The sequence below is a fragment of the Nannospalax galili genome, unplaced genomic scaffold (genome assembly GCF_000622305.1).
Source record: "Nannospalax galili isolate Female #2095 unplaced genomic scaffold, S.galili_v1.0 scaffold885, whole genome shotgun sequence".
Taxonomy (NCBI): Eukaryota; Metazoa; Chordata; class Mammalia; order Rodentia; family Spalacidae; genus Nannospalax; species Nannospalax galili.
The window spans coordinates 877,253-894,590 of record NW_008354025.1 but is presented as its reverse complement, the minus strand read 5'-3'; the positions used below and the strand labels follow the sequence as shown (position 1 = coordinate 894,590).

The 17,338-nt window shown below is 38.6% G+C and overlaps 1 protein-coding gene across 1 annotated transcript in view; it reads right to left on the bottom strand.

Moving 5' to 3' along the window:
* LOC103748507 (ankyrin repeat and sterile alpha motif domain-containing protein 1B) overlaps positions 1-17,338 on the bottom strand; it is a gene marked incomplete at its 3' end in the record, with an annotated part of 501,190 nt that overhangs the window by 57,328 nt on the left and 426,524 nt on the right. The window contains exon 10 of the mRNA XM_008851154.1: positions 16,145-16,310. Coding sequence (XP_008849376.1) covers positions 16,145-16,310 — 166 coding nt within the window. The remainder of the gene's footprint in view (positions 1-16,144; positions 16,311-17,338) is intronic.

Genomic DNA, 17,338 nt, shown 5'->3' with positions numbered 1-17,338 from the left:
GAAGGGAAAGATGTCAGGGAAGGGCAGGGAAGGGAAAGATGTCAGGGAAGGTCAGGGAGGGAAAGATGTCAAGGAAAGGAAAGATGTCAGGGAAAGATGTCAGCCCACGGGTTGTGAGCTGGGACTTTATATATGGGGGCTTTAGGGTGTGGAAGGGGGGAATGTTTGGGGGAGAAATCAGGGAGGGGGAAGCAGGAAAAGCAGGTAGGATTAGGGTCTGGAAGTGTTTACTTTTTCCCTCTTAAGATAAGAGAAAAGCTGTTGTGATAAACAACTTCTAAAATCTCTGGTTATCAGGTAGAATCTGCTTATCTTATTTTGGAGATCAGAGGAAAGGCAGGCTGCTTCTCAGCAGAGTTTGTTTCCCTTGACTTCAAAGGTCAAGGTGAGGTCCCTGTTGGGGAGGGGGGAAACTGCTGCTGTTTGGAACCCTAACAGGATCCCCATAGATAACCTGCAATTTAATGTCAGTTTATCTTCAAAGTGAACTACTCACCTACTTCACTGCTCTGTTCATGGCATAGCTTTTAGCATTCCATTATTTTCTGCTTTTCTTTATGAAAAGTCAGAGACACAGAAGACAATATTCTATTGGTAATAAGTTGAATGGTTCTATAGAAATTAAAGGGATAGAAACCCCCTGTGATTAAGCGATGTGGTGTTTTCCTCTGGGTTCTTTGTATAAATAGAGGAACGGGACCCCCACAGAGAATGGATGTAGCCATGTTCAGCAGTAAAACATGTAGTTGGGGATGCAATAGTGGTCTACTTGAATGCCTCTTGCATCTATTCTTGTATGCCATGTATTCCAGCTAAAACATCTATTGTTTTATTTGTTGTCTTTTTCTTTGTGTCTTATACATCTATCAAACTTGGGGGCAAAGTCCTTAGTAAATGCTTATGATGAATGAATGAATGGCAATATGAAAAGACACCAGTCGAAACAACAAGAGGAAACACCAAGGAAGACGTATGAATCATATATGGAGTGACAGCAATTCCTTAATGCAAGGTTTCTTTTCAATGCTCATCCCTTTCAACAAGCTACTCATTTATTTTTCTCTGCTGTGATATTATATGTAATGATAAATATGAGTTGATAAATCTGTAAACATGTTGTACATTAATTCTTGAAAGTTTAAATGATAAAATGCTTTTAATTCTCTATTTTCTAAAATATTCAAAGCCAATATTAATACTAAAGAAAAACTCCTTTTGCCTTTTCCCTATTTAAAAAAAAGAAAGAAAGAAAGAAAAACCAGCCGGGCGTGGTGGCGCACGCCTTTTAAACTCAATAAAGGGTTCAAAGCAACAGCACTCTGGGGTTGGTTTTCAACTAGGTTTCCAGTACTAATGTGAATTCTTTTCAAAGTTAACTTGTATGGTCAGACAGCATTGACACTAAAGTACTGACAATGAAGTAAAAATAAAAAGAAATGAAAAAAAAGAACCCATCATATGGTGCAAGTGAGAGCTTACTATGGTCTAACCACAAAGGAAATGGCTTTACCAGGATCTATTAAGGCCTGAAACTCAGCAATTTCACTCTTGGTTACATACCCTAAAGAAGCAGACACCCAGGAGTCTTGGGTATGTAGCTCAGTGGGCACAGTGCTTGCGGGCATGCCCAAAGTCCCAAGTTCCATCCCCAGCAGTATACAAACCTGATGTGGTGTTGCATGCCTATAATTCTAGCACTTGGGGGGTGGAGGCAGGAGGATCAGCAATTCAAGTTCATCCTTGGCTACAGAGGAAGTTTAAGGTCAACCTTGAAAAAAAAAAAAAAAAAAAAAAAAAAAAAAAAAAAAAACCTGTCTCTGAGATATTAGCAGAAGAGTAACCTACAATAGGTTTCCTAAACTTTATATTCTGATATGAATGTAAAATGTAATATACTAGATAGCATCTTGAATACAATTAAACTGATACAAATGGTTACTTTTAAATGTATAGTGTGACTGCAGCTGTGTGTCAGTTAATTTTGTTAACGTCTGTTAATTAGAGTGTAGGAGTATCTAAAGAGAGAACGGGTAGTCTCAGTGTAACGTGACATCAATGACAGAGCGTCTATGCAAAAGAATATAAAACAAATTAGTGAGCTTGCAGAAGTATCTGGCAGGTCCAGACAACGTAGGGAAGGAAAGAATGTGTTAAATATAGGATAGCAAGCCTTCTGAAAGACTGCTGTAAGATTGTATTTTCAGGATAATACTATTTCCAACATGCAGCAACTGCTAGGCAGAGCAAAATTAATAAGAGTAATGCCATGAAGTAACAGCTTAATCATTAGAATGGACTGAAATTATGCAACTGTAAATTCTCATGGCTATAATGATATTACCTCTTTTAGGAGCAGTGAAAATAACTCTTATCAAGGTTTCAACCAGCATACCAAACAAGATCATCAAAATTAAAATATTCTCAAGATACTCTATAGATAGTACAGCATGTATCTCAAGAAGCTAGAAGAAAGCATTCTGAATGTTTTACCACGGAAAAGTGACAAATGCTTGAGGAGATAAGATATATTTAATCTAATTACATGCTGGATATGCACACTAAAAACCATAAGGTACCAAATTAGCATGCATAATCTTTGTGTTTATGTATAAAATAAATTTAAATATTCTGCAGTATAAGCAAAAACCAGTAGTTAAAACTGGTATCTTTAATAGATGAAGCATTATTGCTGAAATTTCAGTGTTTTATGGGACATATCTACTCTCAGTATATTTTACTTCCTTCAGCAAAGGAAATAATGTACGTATTTAACATGAATTAGATAGACGTCAGCTGTTTTTGGCATAATCTAGTCTGATCTTCTAGATGAATAAGTTATTCTTAGTTATTCTCTAATTATTATAAAAGTAATATGTGTTTGCTGGAGAAAATTTTGGCAATATGAAAAATATGTAAACAAAAACAACACATGTGGTTCTGCCATACAGTACTATCATGTGGCATCTTCCTGGTCTCTTCCCATGATATCAGATGATAACTATGCATTCCTTCACTCACCAGGTGTTTACTGAAGGGTACCATGGTGAGAATCTACATAATTATTACTTGAAAACATTCTTTTAGGGCTGGGGCTATAGCTCAGCTGGTAGTATGTATGCAGAATTGGAGGATATTGATAGATTCCGAGTAAATGGTAATGATATAGACAAAGAGAAGCAAGTAGATTTGAAGGACACTTAGACACAAATGTACAGAATTATCCTATCACCTATTCCACTTTTAAAAAAAGCACAGGGCCTGGGGACTGACTTATTTTAGATTGATTAGAACATTTCCTAGAACCACTCCACAGTTGGCCACAACGTAGCTTTGTCTGACAAACCAGTAAACAAGTTCTCAAAGCTTCCCATTTTCTCTGAAAAGTAAATAAATCAAGATTTGTAATATCACACTTAAAAAACCTCAAAACTTCAGGCTTCATTAAGTGAACAATTAATTAATTTTGAATGTGATTAAGAATGTGAGCAAAAAGTTCAAATTCTACCATTCTCCTTTTATAGCAAGCTCTAACCCTTTTTCTGACTCAATTCCCTTATCTCTAATATAAGAATGAGAATACTATCTTGCAAACTAGTTTAGTTTCAAGGTCAACTACATAAATATTCAAAAACATTACCTATTTTTTTCCATAATTTGAATTGAGGCAGTAATTTTTGTAGAAGCAGTGGCAATATTTTGAACAATACAAATCAGATGGCTGAAACTCTAAAATAACCAATATATAATATATATTATGTATATGGGCACATATTTTATATATATATATTCTATGTATATATATTGGGGGCACTGTGACTAGGAAGGGAGGGAGGAGGGAAGCCAGATGGCAGAAAAAAAAGAGTAGAGATGAGTGAATCTTGGGGGCGAGGAAACCTAGAGGGAAAAGTGATGCCCTAGAAACCCTATGAGAAATGCATGTACGGTATCTGAACACGAATGCATATGTGTATTTAGGAGCTGCTTGGAAACGAACACAGTGTGAGATAGAAGAGACCTCCCTTAGAGCTACAAACAGACCATACAGCACTCATCAAAGAAGCCTCTTTTTGCAACAGATGGAGGCTACTGCAGAGTTGCACATCTGGGCAGGCATAGAGAACATACACCTGGGAGATACCCAGTACTAGGTGACACATGTAGTCGACAACCAAGACTCATGAAACATATTGATCAACGAAAGGCTTATCAAGGGAAAAATATTAGAAGGCATTGGAAGAGTAGAAAATGGAGATGCCTGCATTTCTTCTGGGACACAGGAACATGTGGATCCCTGCAGAAGTCCATGAGCTACCTACTTAAAGAGTGGAAAAACAGACAGTATAGGAGCAGGCATGTGAGGGCCTATAGACTGAGACACTCCTGCCCAAAACCTAAAGTAATTAGAAGGCCAGTATGAGCAAGGAGAAACTGATCAGGAAGAAGGTCAAAGAAATAGAGACTGGGGTGAGGGAAACCTAACAACAACCAAACAGTGAGCTCCTTATGAAGGATTTGGGTCATTTTTCTAAAAGCTGTGGAAAACCAGTAAGGCTTTAATTGGGGAAGTGATGAAAAAAGGTCTGTCCTTTTTATAATTATGTTGGCTGTAACATGAATAATAAACTTAAGAAGGCAAATAAGACAACCTGAGGTTGTTAACATAATCCATAAGATTGAACACCAACGATAAAGACTAAAGAATCAAGATTTGAGGGACAGCTAGACCTAAGGTACAGAAGTATCCTATTACCTATGCCACTTAAAAATCACAAGACCTGGGGCTGGAGATACGGCTCAGTGTTTAAGAGTACTGATTGCTCTTGCAGAGGACCTGGGTTCAATTCCTAGCACCCACATGGCATCTAACAACCTTCAGTAACTCCAGTTCTAGAGGATCCAATGTCTTTTTCTGACCTCCACAGGCATTGCACGGCACAAGTGTACTTACATACATGGAGGCAATACACTCATAGACATAAAAAAATTAAAATAACAAATATTTTTTAAAAAGTCACAGTACAGCCTGGTCTACATAGTGAGTTCCAGGACAGCTGGGGCTACAGGGAGACACTGTCTCAAAAAGACCAAAAAAGACCTAAAAACAAAGTCACAATACCTGGTGATTTGAATACAAGGGTTAATGAAAGTGGCACTCAGGTTGCTATGGTTGGGTAGATGTTTAATTCCTTCATTAAATAAGGAAACTACAAAAATAAACATGATTTGGGGAAAAGGTAAGAGAGTTTCATTTTGATATATTAGGGCTAATTTGCCTTTGAGACATAAAACGTAGATATTCAATGAAAAGTAGGTGGGTGGGGGATAGATGGGTGGATAGTTTTAAATTAAGAGAAGCACCTATAACTACAGATAAATACTTGGAAATCTTCACACTGATTGTAACAAAAGCCACACCATTTATAAAATCACTTGGGAAGAAAGAAAAGAAAGAAGAATGGGGAAGACTTTGAAGTTAGAGGAAGTGAAAATTTAAAGCTATGTAGAAAAGTATCAGCTGTCAAAACAGAAATGTTGAAAATGGATGAAAATCTGACCTGGACAGCAAAGAGAGGAAAAGCTGTCATGATGGAGGGGGTCACCATCCTATACAGCTTAAGATGTTAAAAAAAAAAAGAGAATTAAGAAGCATCTTTTGGATTTTGTGGTATCAAGATCATTGTTATGGCAGAAAGTCATCTCAACAGAGGGACAAAACCTGGCTATGGTAGGCCAAGGAGTGAAAGTGAAGAAAGAAAATAAACACCCTAAGAGCTTGGAGTAACTGGATATCAAGGGCATCAGAAAATTTTTGTCATTTGGCTGCTTTGTTAGGTGTTCTGGTTGATGATGTTTTTCAAAACAAATTTAAATATTGATGAAGATGTCCAGCAGAAAATAATTAAAATACAATGGCTAGGTGTGGGGGGGGTATCATAGTGATATATGGCATGATTGGTATGTGCAAGGAAGGCCCTATATTAGATCCCCCAGAACTATATGTGTGTATGTGTGTTCAGGTGTGTACTATAGATAATACTTAATATACAATAATACTATAGATATTTTGCATATAGATATATAAACATACAGAAGGGAAGAAGAATGAGGATCAAATTCTTAAGAAGGCAGAGGCGTGGAACTTAGAGAACAGAGCTATCTGCAAGAGGGAACCCCCAACTATATTAATGGGAAGGGAAATCAATGGGAAGGTTTTAGGGCACTTGCCTCCTCCTCCTTTTAAAAGAATTTGATGAAATTCACATGCCTTCCTTCTCTTCTCTCTCTCTCTCTCTCTCTCTCTCTCTCTCATTTTTTCTCTTGTCTTTTTGAGACATAGTCTCATGTAGCTCAGGCTGACCTTGAAGTCTTGATTCTCCCACCTCCAGCTCCCCCATTCTGAGATTACAGGGGTGTGTGTGGTGGGGGGCTAATATGTTTTATGAATTAAAATATGAGATCAGCTACTGAAAGGAGACAAAGAAGAGCAAGTACCTGAAATCTTAAGGTGAGAAACAGTAGAATGTGAGGCAGTGTGTCTGCTTAAATTTTAAGCATGAATTTATGAGTTAATGAATGTTTATCTCATTACTATCATAGTCCAACAGCATTGAGAAATTCATGTCCAGAAGAGACACACATCTTCAATTAGCAAGAGTCCATTGTATTTTCAGAAGTCTTAATCTATGATTTATGTTAATCCAGTACAGGTGAAACTGACTTCAGGCACAGGAAATACAATTTTCTTTTAGTTTAGAGTACTGTTTTCCAAATACAGCAAACTTCAATCAATGTGAACAAACAGATAGCTGCCTTGTCACAGCGTCCATATGGATCAAAGGACGTGGCTGAAGGACCAGGATTTCACCCGCAGTAGAGGTGTCCTGGTTTTCTCCCTGTTCCCCTCCAACCAGCATGGAGTTACCAATTTACTGTGTAGATATCTGCTTTAATAAATGGCTAAGAAAGCACTGAGCACACAGCAAATACCAGATAAATAATTGCTGTTTGATAAAAATGGTTCTTATCAGAAAGGCCAATATTTGTATGTAAAAGAATGTTTCCAAGGGCCTTAAAAATAGTTTGCTCTTTTAAATGAGTTAAACATACCCACAGAAATCATGTTGACACTGCTCACTTGCTTAGCAGAGATAAACATTTGTCCTGGTCCAGTCGGAATTCTTTCATTTCAAAATTTTGGCATTAGAATTAAGGAAGTTTCACTATCTCAAAAATATATATAGCTACAAATAAGTTACAAAATCTCCTCACTGTCACAGGCCTGCCTATTTCAGATGTCAGGAAAGTGTGTAGTGAGGTGTGGAGGATTATTCGCAGGTGACATTTCCATTTCAGGCTGACCATGGTCCAATAAGCACATTAGCAAATTGAACAGAGGTAACCAAGACCCCACTATCCTGGCTTGTAGCTATTGAATGTGTCCTTTTTATCAGAGATCATCCATTCTCTCTCAACAGGATTGGAACAGTCTTTGCTAGTGTTGATATAAATTGCTCATTAATCAAAATGGATTTATTGAGCATCCATACTGTGCAAAGCCTGCACTAAGTGATTCAAAATAACAGGTTGCTTAGTTACCATAAAATGGAAAAATTCCCCTGTGAAGGATAAAATTAAATGAAAGGCAGATAATAAAACATCATGTTTGATGGTATCTGATTATCTCATAAAGGCTTTTACTGACATTATAACCATTTTTCTTTAAAGATAATTCATTCATTAATTCCTTTATTTATTCATTTATGTCACTGAGTCACCACCATCAACACATATGGTCCTGTGATTCAGGGGAAACAAATAATTTAATAGTGGCTTACAGAAGCAGGAGCTTTAGCAATTCTTATTTAAAGAGACCAGTACCATCATCCATGCTCCCTGAGAAATGTGCACTAGTAAAATGCTTTTGCAAAGAATGTATCATTTTGTTAGTTGAATTACAAAATCTGGTTGAACAAAGATTAGCTAATAATTCACTTTCATATTCAAATTAAACTAGTAGATATAGTAATTTTGTGTGTTGTGGTCAGGATACGATCTATTTTGTTCAAGGCTTATTTAGTTAATAAACAGAAAAAACAAATACAGAAAGGGAACCAACATGCACACTTAACTGATGTTTTGAGAAGATGTATGTTATATTTACGAATGACAGTGCCAGTTATAACCAAGAGGCTGCTTAGCCCCCTACATAAGCATTCCAGGCAGGAGCTGATCTATATGCAGACTCAAGCAGCCTATTTTGCCCTTCTTTCCTATGTCTTAAATATGTGTGCTCAACTGTAAGTCCCAACATTGTCTTCATAGGACTGCTCTAACATAGTACTGTAAGCATGGCTTAAACAAAAACAACAACAAATCATTTCTTTAGGTCTATTGGCTACAGGTTTAAAGTTGAGGCTTCTCCAGAACAGGTTTCCTGTGAGGGCTGTGAGGGATGGGTGCTCAGGCCTCTCTGCTTGACTTGTAGCTGGCCCTGTGTTGCTTTACATTGTCTCCCCTTCCAAATTTCCCCCTTCTATGAAAACACCAGTCATACTGGCTTTCTGGCAGACATGTCTAACCCTTTGACATTGTGATGCCACATTATCATATGTTGTCATCTCCAGAGTTGATGCTAGAGAATCACATAATTCAGTGACAAAAAAAAAAAAAGCAAAAAAAATCCTAGTATTTGAGTAAGTTAAAAAATTTGTGTTTGGCTGTGATCATCCCTTGCTAAGATTGCATTCTGAATAAAAGCACCTTGGGGAAGAAACGATTTATTTCATCTTACACTTCCAGGTCACAGTCCATCCCTGAGGGAAGTCAAGACAGGAACTCAAGGCAGGAGATTGAAGCAGAAACCATGGAAGAATGATACCTGCTGGTTGGCTCTCTGGCTCAGTGACCTCTTAAGCTTAGGTAGTATGGTGGTTTGAATGAAAATGTCCCCCACAGGCTCCAAATATTTGAACATTTTGTTCCCATTTGGTGGTGCTGTTTGGGGGAGGTTTTAGGAGGTGAGGCCTTGTTAGAGGAAGCATGTCGCTGGAGGCATGCTTTGAAAGTTCTTAAGCCTTGCTGGATTTATAGTTGCTGTCTGCTTCCTGTGCCTGCTTGAAGATGTGATCACTTGGCTTTCTGCTCAGGCCAGCTCTGCTGTAATGCCTCTTCTGCCATTATGGACTCCCTCTGGAACATAAGCTCAAATAAACTCTTCCTTCTAAAAGCCTTAGTCATGGCATTTTACCACAGCAGCAGAAAATTAACTAATACATCTAGCTTTATTATGCAATAAAAGACCACCTGCCTAGGAATGGTGTTGCCCACTGTCCTAGACAAAACACTCTGACCAATACCAACTTGGGAGGAAAGGGTTTATTCAGCTTACATCTCCCAGGTCACAGTTCATCAGGGAGCCCAAGGTAGGAACTCAGGGCAGGAACCTGGAAGTAGGAGCTGGAGCACAGGCCATGGAGGAACTCTGCTTACTGGCTTACTCCCCTGGCCCCTGCTCAGTCTGCTTTCATATGCAACACAGGCCCACCTGCCCAGGGGTGGTACCACCCACAGTGGGCTGGACCCTCCCACATCACTCAACAATCAAGAAGGTGTCCTATGGACATGGCCACAGGCCAGTCCTATGAAGGCAATTCCCCAATTGAGGCTCCCTCAACCCAGGTGTGTCAAGTTGACACTAAAGCTATCCAGCACACCCACAGTGGGATGGGCCCACCTGAAATTAATAATCAAGACACCACACACACACACACACACACACACACACACACAATCTGATCTGATCTAGGAAATACCTCAGTTGAGGCTTCTCTTCTCAGTTAATTCTAGGCTCTGTCAAGTTGACAATCAACCCTAATCAGGACACACACTGATCTGCTAAACAGTTTTCCTGCTTCCAACCTCACTTTCATCCAATATAATCCCCACTTTGCTTCATACTAATCATTCTAAAGCAAATACCTTATGCTGCCACATTCCCACTTCAGGTCTGGGAGTGGTTCTCTTCTGCTGTTGGATGACATCTAAACTTGTGTATGTCTCTTCTTGTTTACTATACATTCTACTTCAGTAGCGTCTTATGCTCTATGTCATTAGACTGAATACATTCCATTCTTCCATGCAGCTGAATCTCTGCAAGCACTGCCCCTTGCCAAGAGTGCCATACATCCCACATTTATCTGTCTAACCCTTACTTCTTTGAGGCTGAGGTCAACAGCATCTGCTAGAGATGCCATTCCTCACATCCCTCCCATCCTGCCCTCCTGGAGCACTTGGCTTACTTTGCTCATAGCACTTACTATCCTTCTAATTTCCTAGTTTTTAGAACTGTATCTTAACTTTGTTCCCTCTGAAACATTTAGCATCATTCCTAGAACACCAGAGGTACACAATAAATGTTTCACTGCATGGATGAGGAGCTGTGTGGCAGTTACCTACTCCATTCAGTTTGAGACTCATCTGCATGAGGAGTTGCCTCTACATCTACAAGTCTTGCCTTTGCAATAGCAAAGTGAATGCATCATTAGCTCCAAGAAAGGACTATAGCTCCCCTAAGTTCATCAACTCCATCAACTGGTCATGTTGAAATGGTGCAAAGCTAAATATGAATCATAAAGAACTCATAGCAGTGACAGATGGGGAAGCAATAGGATTCACAGAAAACCTAAAGATACAGGATAACTGAATAAAAGGGGAGAGGGAGCTTGCAAACTACTTCCTATCCTAGCCAGAAAAGATAGAGCTATGCTGAAACTGTGTCCTACCACCTACTGTACTTATATAAGGCAATTCTGTGGGGCTCCCTGCCAAGAATCTATAGTCATTCCTATTCCTATAATTAAAAAATATATAATTTCCATTTTAATTCTGGACTCCTTACTGGCAGAATTCAGAAACTCAGCCTCAAGTGCGGACTACAAATCTTAATGAACTCAGCTGGGTCAACTGGGAAAACTGGATTCTTCTACACTAAACCCAAGTGGTCAAAGACCATGGGGAGAATATATATCCTTGTAAATTAACTCTTATTTCACCTTAAAAAAATAACAGCATTAACAACCCAAGTGTTGGAGTTCGAGACTTCCAAAAACAGCTACAAGAATTTTATCTTCTTATATTGTAACACACTTAGCACACTTTCCTCAAGGGGAGGAGGAAGTAAATTCCCTCCACTTAAGTCCAGGCAGGCGCTTTATTATAGGAGAAATGATATTGCCTGTCAAGGCAAAGCCATGGAAGGGGTTACAGCTTCTGCAATGGCCTCTTAGGGTGTTTGTTCTTGGAACCCAAGCACATACCATGAGGAAGTCTAAGGAGGCCATGGCAGATATGTACGATGGGATTTGTTGGTTCGTTTAAAGTTTATTTTGTTTGAGACAGTGTCTCACACTATAGCCTAGAACTCACTATGTTGCCCAAACTGGCCTCCCCTGCCTCATCCTCCTAGGTGCTAGGATTATACATTTGAGCCACCGCACCTGGCCCAAGATTGGTTCTTATACACAGATCCTACTATAGTGTCCAGTCAAGATGCCCCAGCATAAATTACTTGGAACAGCAGCAGGTTACCCCTGTTGAGTTCTCCTAGAATTGCAGATTTATAAGCAAAATAAATGGCTGAAGTATTTTGTTTTCTTTTGTTTTGGTTGTTTAACTAAGTGTTAAGGTTGGTTTATTACGTAGCAATCAATAACCAGAAGAGACACTGACAGTTGGGAGTGGGGTGCTCTATTAGAAAATCTAAAACATGTGGTGTTAACTTGTGACTGGTCAGCAGGCAGAAGCTGGGGAACCTGAAAACAAGTGACTACGATAGCCTAAAAGCCCAAGGAGAGAATCTGTGGGGGCCTAAAGAGCTGTGTGAAAGTAACTGGTAAAGGCTTGAAAGTAAGAACTTATTCCTGGAAGCTGGGAGCAGGGGTTCTTCTCTCCACAGTCTTCTTCGAAGAGCCACTCAGAATATTCACAAAGAACAAGTCTGAGCACACACTTCAATGATAGCTTCCCATAGGCCAGGAAGAGAGTCCGAATCAGACACCTGGTAGTGCTTGTGCCCCAGGTTTCCAGAGTACAAAATGGTAACAAAATAAAAAGGGATACAGTGTCCATTGCATGGGTGTGGTGGGGCAGGGGGATGCACATTACCAGAATGCAGCAGGTAATTTACCCAGAAACAGGTGCCTCACAGAAGGAAAAATGGTCCCATGCCATAGCTTTAGGTAAACTTCAAGTTCAACTCTTGCCAGTATCTATCTGTCTAGACCCCATCTCCATCTCCTAATAAGCCTTGATACCAGTGATTCTCTGTGGGCTGGAGATATAACTCAGAGTAGTTACTTTGCATGTGCAATGGCCTGGGTTCAGTTCCTAGCACAGAAAAAGATAAAGGTGGTCCTCCATTTCCAGTCTCAGCTGATACAATGTGGCAGAAACTTGGTCCTTACAAAATGAACCCTGCTAGACTTGTAGAATTATGAGTAAAATAAATTGCTGATATCAGTGCCAGCATAGTGTCTTGTTAATAGCAACTGATATACAACTCAAGCATTATCTCTTTATAAACTGTTCCTTAAGCTCTAGGTGAAGTTAACTGCTCTTTCATTCTGCTTCCAAAGCAGTCTTTGTGAATCATCATATTATTACTTACTATATAATCTAATAAATGTCACTGTTCACTCATCAGCCACATTATAAGTTCAGGATTGGATTATTTAGGATTCTAACTCTCCAAATATATTACATCCCAAACTCTGAAACTGTGATCAAACATGCAAGAAATTCTCAGTATGTATACCCCAAGTGTGTCAGCTTCTATTTTAACCTTTGTCTTTCTACCCAGTATTCTGAAATTTCTCTTTTGTCCCCATTTCTCATTCACTAAAACTTTCTTCACCTGAATCAGATTTGTTATGACATCCATCCACTGAGCTTTAAATTTTGAATTCGTATATTGTATTATTTTCCTCAGTTCTAGAAGCTTCTTATTCCTCTCAAATATACAAAGTGATTTCTTTAAAGCCTCCATTTCCCTGAAATTGCCTCAGAACTTTTTTTTTTTGCTATATCATGGTCATTTTATACTCCATATCTGACAATTCCAATATATGAATTCTTTCTAGGTATGTATCTATTTGTCCATGTTTCTATGGGTTATATTGGGGCTCCCTCTCCCACAGGTTTAATTATTTTCAAGTTATAATTTCAATAGGAAAATTACTTGAAGGTATTACTTAGGTTACAATTGTTTTGGCTTGGTACCTGAAGGTATTGCTTTTAACTAAATTCATTTATTTTTTGTCTATATAATTTGAATTTGGGGTACTAATCTATATAAAGGGCTACTTTGTAGTATTAATTTAGCAGGACTCTTTTTCTCCTGTTTTGCTCACAACAAATCATCTTTCTTTGAAGACTTTGGGTGTGTGATATGAGGCACGGTTGTCTCTAATTACTTTAAAGGTACAGCCCTTGGAATCCAAGTCTATGGGAGGAGTTTATATTAGAATCCTCATGATAGACAGGCACAGGGGGATGTTCTCTGTGTCTAAATTCCCCTCTTTACACACCAAAGCTCAACAGCAGGTTCAGCAAATTCCTTAGGACAATATGGCTCTACTGCTCTACTGGGTCCCCCCGCCCCTGACATCCGTATTTAGATCTCATTATTTCTATTAATGCACTGATTAAAAAGGGGGCTCCGAATTTAGATGTGATTCCGTTTATATTATTTTTCTGTCAGCATTGATGCTTTTAAGAAGTTTTCCTTCTCAATATTTTTTATTCAGCATTGCTGCTTTCAGCAGGAATCAACTGGAGCCTAATCAATTGTCACCTGGGCACAGTCTTGATCATGCCAGGGTCCGTAAGCATTCAGAATGCTGCTGGCACATCAAGGGAATTTATTAGATTTTGACTGATGGATAAACTGAAGGCATCCTTCCACTCATCCATCCTTTCCTCCATCGCTCCTGACATCCCTCTATGCCTATGCCCTAGTTAAAACTCCTTTACTGTTTTACACAAGCATTCTTTCCATCTTCCTCTGTCTATGGCTCATTCCCCTTGAATCCACTGAGTCCCCTGTTACCTTTCTTATGGAAAAGGTTGTATTTTCACCCACTTCCATTGTTTGGGATGAGCATACATGTTCCCTATGATGGTGTATGAATTACTCACTAGGCTACCTGCATCTAACAATCTGCTGCTCATGTGATCTTTATGATACCTCTATATTTTTTCTGATTTTTTTATTAGCATATGAGGACTTCCATCTGACCTCCACACTTCTTAAGAGTTAGTTCTTTGCTCCCAATTTCTACTTCACCTCATTCCCTGACATAAGGTATCACTACAGCAAGTTGGACCACTCAAGGCAAAGCCCAGATCCATCTCTTATTAACATGTAATCTTGTAAGGCTACCTAATGTTTCAATACCTTAGTTTCTTCATCTTTTATTTATTTATTGAATGTGTATGAGCGTTATGCTGCTTGTATGTAAGTGCACCTCTGTCATGCAATGTCCATGGAGGTCAGAAAAGGGCATTGGGACCCCTTGGAACTAGAATTACTGATGCTTGTTTGCTACCACGTGGGTTCTGGGATTTGACCTGGATCCTCTGCAAGAGCATCCAGTACTTTTAACTGCTGAGCATCTCTCTAACCCGAATTTCCTCATCTTTAAAGTGGGGATAATATTAATATCTCAGAGCATCATAAGAATTACATTAAATAATACATACAAAACACATAGAATGCATAATAAATACTTCATACATTTTAACTGTTTTCATCACTATGTTTTTACCTTATCCAAAATGTCTTTCTTCCATATATTTATGACCATACAATGCCCATGCCTCAGTACTGCTCAAGGCCCATTTGATCATCTCTGTGAAGTTGTATAACCTGTTATCTCTGATGGCTTTTCTGAGCTTTACACCAACCCTTCTCTAACTCTTCCTTTTAGCCAGTGCCTTTTCACCCCACACATTGGGGCCTGAATCAGGAGCCTTGCACATACTTGAAAAGCACTCTACTCTGAAGTAGACCCCCAGTCCCATGCAGATATGAATCCAGTTGACAGTATAACAGATGTATCTGTACTGATATTCCCTTCTTCTCGTCTCTGACTAAGGAACTGAGTTTTCTCAGATTATCTCATAACTTCTATCCCTCTCTTCTTTCTTTTGATTCTTTATCTTCAATATCTTGCTCCATCAGAAAATTCTCCCAACCTCTTAACTTTACTCATACTCATCCTAAAATGAATGAGTAAATCCCTCTCTTGCTTGCCTTCCTACTGTGTTATCATATTTGAAGAGTCTCCTGTATTTTCCACAGTCATTTTCTTCTTTCTTATTTCCTAGGGTCTTATTGTTTGTTTCCATTCAAAAATAAGCAGCAATAGAGTCCCAGCCCTCCTCCTACCCCAAAGAGCCTTTCTTTTGAACTTTCCTATAACCCTTTATAACTGAATATACTAATTATTCACTCGAATCTCTCCTCCTGCATTCTTCTTCTTAAAGTGTTTGGTAAAATGACAAAGCACTAATACAATGGCAGCAAAAAAAAAAAATCTACATTCAGTCACAGGCCCAACCATTTATTTGTCTTAAATAAGACACAGCTCTACTTTCCTTAGCAGTAAAATGGGGACAATATTTTTGTCTTGCCTTGCTCATGGTTTATAATAAATAAATAAATGAAATAATGGATCTGAAAATGCCATAAAAGACAGAAAATAAACTATGTAGCTAAATATATTTTGATAATTTAGAAACAAATAGGATTACAAAAGGTCTATATGAAAGATTCTTCCTACCAAATCAGTTATGAAGTTCTACAGACCCAAAGCATCATATCTGACCTAGGAATCTAACGATTAAAATCCTTCCATGTAGCTTCATCAAGGCAGAACCATTTCCATGAAGAGCTCTTACCCATTCAGAGATTTCATGTCAAAACTCATGGCTTACCTGTACTTACTGAAAATGAAAACTGATTACTGGGACTAGTGTAGGTTACTTTCATGTTGATAATATAGTATGAAATAAAAATATTAACGAGGCATCTTCATTGATGTAAGCATGCACATTGAACTTCCCAATTGTGAGTAGGAAATATTACCAGTTCTTGGTGAAGGTGCCCTTGCTATTTCTAAAGAGCAAGGTTTCTTTGTCACGGCTGTGTCCATGAGGTCACAGAGAAAGTTCTCATTTTCTGAAGGAAATGTGTCCAGAGTAGCAGGTGGTACGATTTCCATAGTGTAATTTCTCTTCTTTGGATAAGATTCCTGAAAAGAAGAAAAAAAGTTTTGCAATAAAGATACAGCCTATTCTGATTTATAAAAATTAGGGGCTGGAGAGATGGCTCAGCGGTTAAGAGCACTGACTGCTTTTGCAGAGGACCCGGGTTCGATTCTCAGCACCCACATGGCGGCTGGGAACCATCCTTAACTCCAGTTCCAGGGGAATCCAAAGCCCTCTTCTGACCTCCGCGGCATTGCACGACACGGGTGCACTCACTTACATACAGGCAATACACTCATACACATAAAAATAATAAATAAAATATTTTAAAAATAGAAAAGATAATTGTATTCATCAGTTATTATAAAGTTGACTGTGAAGTGATGAGTCATCTGTCTGAATAAGTCCTACAACCTTGTAATCCCAGGATGGCCAATAACATTCTCAGAAACGTTCTTATAATTTGATTTCCCTGAATTTACACTAAGCCACTAAAAGTCTTGATTTTTTGTAATGTAGATCTTCTTACATCATCTTCATAATGGTTTAATCATGGAATAAACCATTTCAGTCAGCATTTATTTCTAAGACTGCTCTTGCCTACATCCTAGAGATGCCATAGAACTCAACTTTGGCTAGTTAGCTACAAGTAGAAGTGTGCTGGAAGGCCTCTGGAAAGATGTTTGCCTAGAAAAGATTATGAGGAGGCATTTTTTCAGAGCAGAGGCTATCCCCAGCCTCCTCTCTGAGAAGTTTTTTTTTTTTTTTCCTATATGGCAATAAGCTCAAGAACACAAAGGTGATAAGCCAAGAATTGCAATGTCAAGATAAAAAGGGCCCAGTATTCTGAGGCTATCACTGCACTCCTCGAATAGACTCACGACCAGTTTCTTTGGACTTCTTAAGTAAATACTAACATTCTTAGAGTTTAGGTGATAGCTATTTGAGTTTCTCTCACTTAGAATTATAAGCATCACCCTCCAAAACATTAGTAATTTTCAATTAATTTTATAACATCTTAATGCTTTTTATGCATGACATATTAATTGCTTACCAAGTATTTGATGGACTT